The 5000-nt window shown below is 46.8% G+C and overlaps 1 protein-coding gene across 5 annotated transcripts in view; it reads right to left on the bottom strand.

Annotated features, from left to right (window-relative positions):
- Positions 1–1070: 1070 nt before the first annotated feature.
- clpp (caseinolytic mitochondrial matrix peptidase proteolytic subunit) overlaps positions 1071–5000 on the bottom strand; it is a 5497-nt gene continuing 1567 nt past the window's right edge. For 3 of the 5 annotated variants that reach the window (XM_074695776.1, XM_074695772.1, XM_074695777.1), the window contains exons 3-7: positions 4720–4791; positions 3563–3659; positions 2607–2794; positions 1902–2007; positions 1071–1778 (exon numbers count right to left, since the gene is read on the bottom strand). In XM_074695776.1, the coding sequence (XP_074551877.1) occupies positions 1552–1778; positions 1902–2007; positions 2607–2794; positions 3563–3659; positions 4720–4791 (690 nt within the window). In that variant the 3' untranslated portion in view covers positions 1071–1551. The remainder of the gene's footprint in view (positions 1779–1901; positions 2008–2606; positions 2795–3562; positions 3660–4719; positions 4792–5000) is intronic. The other 2 variants (XM_074695773.1, XM_074695775.1) reach the window with 2 other exon arrangements.

The following is a 5000-nucleotide window of genomic DNA, read 5'->3' as shown; positions in this document are numbered from 1 at the left end:
TCTATCTCTCTCCTGTTTCTCTTTCTTCTGCTCTTCTGTCCTTTTTCTGTCTGACAGTTAGGCTCCAGTGTCCACCATCACTACAACATTAATCACAGAAATCGTTTTCAGCAGAGAAAAACACAGATCTCTCTTCTCTCTGCTAAACTTCATCAGATTGTGTGGTGTTGTCATAGAGACTCAGATGTGCTGTAAATCAATCCAGTGTTGCTCGACCAGATGGAGAAGCTACGAAGTGGAATTTCGAAATGACCTAAATTAGTGCTGATAATCTCATTTTAAAGTGTGGATTATAATCAGGAAGATATCTAAAAGAGAGACTTTTAAAGATCACTTAGAAACTCCTCACAGAGACTTTAAAAAAAAAACCAAAAGTTTGGTCTTTGACCCTAGTAGATCCTCAAACAGGGGTCTGTTCCAGAGCCTCTGTCTCAGGAACTTCACCATGTTCACCATGAGAGAGCGTTCCTTTCACGGTTGAGTAATGTGTGCGCCCTGACTGAAAAAAAGACCTTTAAACATGAACAATGATTTCAGTTGGCGGTGTAAAAAGCAGTCTGCCCACTTCACTTATGAGGAAGTAGAGATTCCCAGGAACACAGAGCAGGTTTGGACACATTTGGCTGTAGAGGAAGAGATGTTTGAATGTTGCAACTCCATACTTGATCACACTGTCAGTGTTTCAGGTGAAAAGGGCATGTCCACAGCAGGTGATGTTTGTAATGTGAGGCTCGAGCGTGCAGATGCACGGTTAAAGAATTAAAACCCTAACGTTGAAACAGAAAGTTATGTGAAAGTGAGAAAAGAGGTTAACCCCAACCCAACATGAAAGGATTTTATTTGGATAAAGGCGAGCTCTCTGCTGGCATGCCTGTGATACACATGAGAGAGTGAAACTGAGCTCCTTTCCTTCTTTCTGAATCAGCTCCAGTTACACCTGCTCTCAAAGAGGAGTCCCTGTCCTCTCCGAGACAGGAAGCCAAACGAGAGGAGAGAGGAGTTATCCTTTCTCTGACTAACTGATGAGCTCACTGCTACCTGAAGAGAAGAGATTACACTTTATGGATTAAGAAGCAACATTTGTTCTTTATGGTCCAAACAATCGTATTTATTCAAAATAGGTTCTACAGTCCTCTCTGCTGTTTGGTAACAACAGACGGAGGTTACAGACAAACATGACTCCATGGTTTTAATGATTCTCCCCTCCCTTCAAACAAAACTCCAGCAAAACTGAACCCGCTGAGCACTCAAAGACTGGCACAGCTTCAGGACTCCAGTGGTCTTCAGAGGGGGTCAGGAACAGGTTCTTCGGTGTTGGAGCGGGGGCAGAATCCTGCAGAATATTTCATCTCACTGAGCAGAGAAACCAGAACCTGGACAGTGTTTTAAAACCAGTAACAAACATGAGAGCCAGGTCACGTGGAAACAGGTCTCTGCAGACCGGTTTCTGTGACGCTTTGGGGGGGGGGGGGGGGGGGGGCAGTGAGACTAAGATGAACGCACCGTGGACATTTGGCTTCAGGAAATCCAGTCAGCTGTGCTGTGCTGTGTTCACGGCTCAGGTTTGTATGAGGATGGGGGGTTTGTCCCTGGGGGGCTGCTCTCCTGAGCTGTGGACTCAGGCTGTGGGGAGGGACTAGCTGTGGATGCTGGCTCTTTTTGAACCAGCTCTGGTTCATCCTGGCCGGCCTGAGGTGGGTGGACCAGGACCTTATCGATGAGACCAAAGTCCTGGGCCTCCATGGGGCTCATGTAGCGATCCCTCTCCATCACGCTCTCTTCGAGGAAAGAAGAAGAAGAAAGTGTCGTAGGTACGAGAGGTCAGGACTGCTAACGAACAGAATGAGGAGAGCGAAGTGGGACGCGTCTCTTTGGACAGCTGTGGCGAGTCATTAACCTACCGATGGTTTCCAGCGGCTGCCCCGTGTGTTTGGCGTAGATGTTGTTAATCTGTCTTTTCAGCTTCAGGATCTCCTCGGCCTGGATAGCGATGTCTGTGGCCTGGCCCTGCAAACACAGAAATCCCTTTCTTATGGGAGACCATTTCCACCAGGTCATCATCAGGGAGCCTCATTAACAGCCCATGGTGATCCAGTGATGAGTCATTTTAATGAGACGTCATCATATCAACACTCAGGACTTGACCTGACAGTTTGGAGGTTGTGATTTCATCTGTCAGTCCCATAATGTGTAACTTGATTTTCATGGTTTAGGCTCTTAAAAGTAGAATTACTTTCTGTTTTTTTTACTTTTTATCTGACAATGATGGTTTCCCAGTAATTTCAGTTTTTCTGAAACGATGGAGCCAGAAGAAACCAGCTGCTGATCTAAACCTGAAGCTTCCCTCAAAGACGTAGGGACCTCACCAGGTCTGTTCATGTTCTACGAAAGTGTCTTGAGATAACATGTTATAATTTGGGGCTATATAAATAAAGACTGATTGATTCACATATGATGCACCATGGATTTTTTTCCATTAGTGAACTTCTTTTTTTAACCTGGCAGAAATTAGCTTTCATAATTTCTCCTTGTCAGACTTTTTCTTCATCTCTGAGTGCTTCAGTGTCAGACCAGCACTGAAGACTCTGGGAGTGGCCCAGCCTTACCCTTGCTCCCCCTGATGGCTGATGGACCATGATTCGGGCGTTGGGCAGTGAATGCCTCATGCCCGACGTCCCTGCAGCCAGGAGCAGGCTGCCCATGCTGGCTGCCTGACCGACACACCAGGTGGAGATGGGGTTGAGGATGTACTGCATGGTGTCATAAATGGCTAAGCCTGCTGTCACCACACCACCTGTAGGGAGGGGAGAGAAAGCAGAGGCTGCATGGACTTATGCTGTTTTAGCATTCCTCATTTTTTTTGTTTTGTCTATTTTTATCAACTTACGTTACATTAGTTTCCAAATAAAGTTTTAATAATCTTCAAATCAAAATGTAGTAGCAGCTTTTGTCACCAGTAGCACACAGTTTAACTGAGTGTCCTCATAGACTGGGGCAAACTGATAACAATACTTTGTAATAGTTGGTCTACAAAACTAAATGTGTTGGGTTGATTAATTTGTGAACTGAAGCTTCTTAAAAACATGTAAAAAGTTGGATTTTTGACTTCATTAAATCTTTAAACAGGGGCCTGTAACAGAAACTCTGTTTTCGGCTCCTGAAGTTGTCGATCAGCTTTCAGGGGGTTCCCTCTGAAAGTTCAGCTCGACTCAAAAAGAGAACATTTCACGTCTACAATGATTCACTGTAGCCAGAAAAACCACAAGCATAGATTCTTGAACTCAGAGTCTAAATAAAAATAAAGATTAGAAACTAACACAGAAAGCATTTAGTTGGTTTAAAGCACGTCTCTTTCTTCAATGAGCAGACAAACAAACAAACACAGGAGAGGAACACTGTCCAGTGAATTGGTGTGGAAAGCAAATGATACAACAACCAGAACTAATTCCTGTTCCCACGCCCCGTTCTGTTTCATTGAAAGATCACACACTGACACACAAACGTTCAGCCTCACACTCAGGTCATGATCAGCACATGTCCGGCTCCTCACTGCTGGTCTTACCAGGACTGTTGATGTACATGTGGATTGGTTTGTTGTTGCTTTCTGACTGTAAGAAGAGCAGCTGGGCGATAACCAGGCTGGCAACAGAATCATCGATCTGAAGACAGGAGAGAGACAGGGTGAAAATACGGAATGGAAAGATGTGCATCTGTCTTATGCCGTGGCCACACCAAACGCGAACACGCGAATTTACTCGCGCGAATGGCCTGTCACGCGCCGCGTGAACGCCCGAGTCTCGCCGCTGGACTTTTTTGACAAGCTGAGGCGCGAACACGCGAATGCGCGGTACTGCGCATGCGGAGCAGAGAGCTCGTTCATTTAAAGACCGAAAGTCCAAAAGAGCATCTGAAAAACAATGAGCTGTGGTTTCCAAAGCATGACAGGAGAGTGTGTGAAAGCTTTGGAGATCACAATCAATGCCTGCTGCCTCTCCCTGGTAATCCACCAGCCCTGCTTGGCTGTTCCCTGCGATCTCATCCTCGATCCCCCGTACCCCCGACCACCCGAACCCCCGACCACCCGAACCCCCGACCCATGTTCCCGGAGGTCTCCCTGGGGATAATGAAGGGGTGGAGGAAAGAGAGGAGCACAGAGAACTTCCATCTTTTCCCTGGCTCTGCCCCTGCCCCGCTCTTTCCTCCTCTCTATCAGGCTCAAAACTCCACTGAGGAAAACACAGACGGACTCAGTGATAGCCCGTGCAGGCAAATCCAGCTGGGAACGAATGTTTTCAGAACTTACGTTCAAAACCTGTCTCCTCAGAGACTTTCAACCAAGCCTGCTCCTGTTTTTCCAGTCTCTGTAGAGTACACACGTCGTATCGTATAACTCTGGATGATGACACACCGCACAGATTGTTTTCTCCTCCATCCTCCGGCGGAGTTGGAGCCGGAGCAGGCCGCAGTTGCCCCCCAACGTCCTCAAAACAATGACGTCGTGGGGGAATATTTTGAACTCGAGCGAATTTGCGTCTACCGCCCAAACGCGTGAACGCTCCAAACTCGCCGTGCCAAACACGCGAATCGCGCCGCCCGAGGCGAATCGGCGGCTAAACGCGTCTTTGCATTGACTTTGTATGTAATTGCGCCGCAAATTCGCGTTTGGTGTGGCCACACCAGAGGTTTGCTTTGGGAAGGTGTCAGCATGCAGACACTCACAGGCCCCATCACACAGATGATCCTCTCTCTCAGCAGACGGGAGTAGATGTCGTATGCTCGCTCTCCCCTACCCTGAAAACAGACACTTGGTTTTATTGTTATTGTTATTTTTACTTAAGAAACACAAACAAACAGCATCATGCAAAAGCTTGTCAAATGAAAGAGCCGCTTAATGCAAACACCGTGTCGAGACCTCTCTTTGGTTGAGTTTTTGATTATCATACGATCTCATGACTACCCACAGGAGACTGGGGCACTTGTAATTATCAAGGTGTGTGTGA

The sequence above is a fragment of the Halichoeres trimaculatus genome, unplaced genomic scaffold (assembly GCF_033239565.1).
Source record: "Halichoeres trimaculatus isolate MK-OKI-2021-1 unplaced genomic scaffold, fHalTri1.1 fHalTri1_scaffold_20, whole genome shotgun sequence".
NCBI classification, from domain to species: Eukaryota; Metazoa; Chordata; class Actinopteri; order Labriformes; family Labridae; genus Halichoeres; species Halichoeres trimaculatus.
This window is presented reverse-complemented; position numbering and strand designations above follow the sequence as displayed.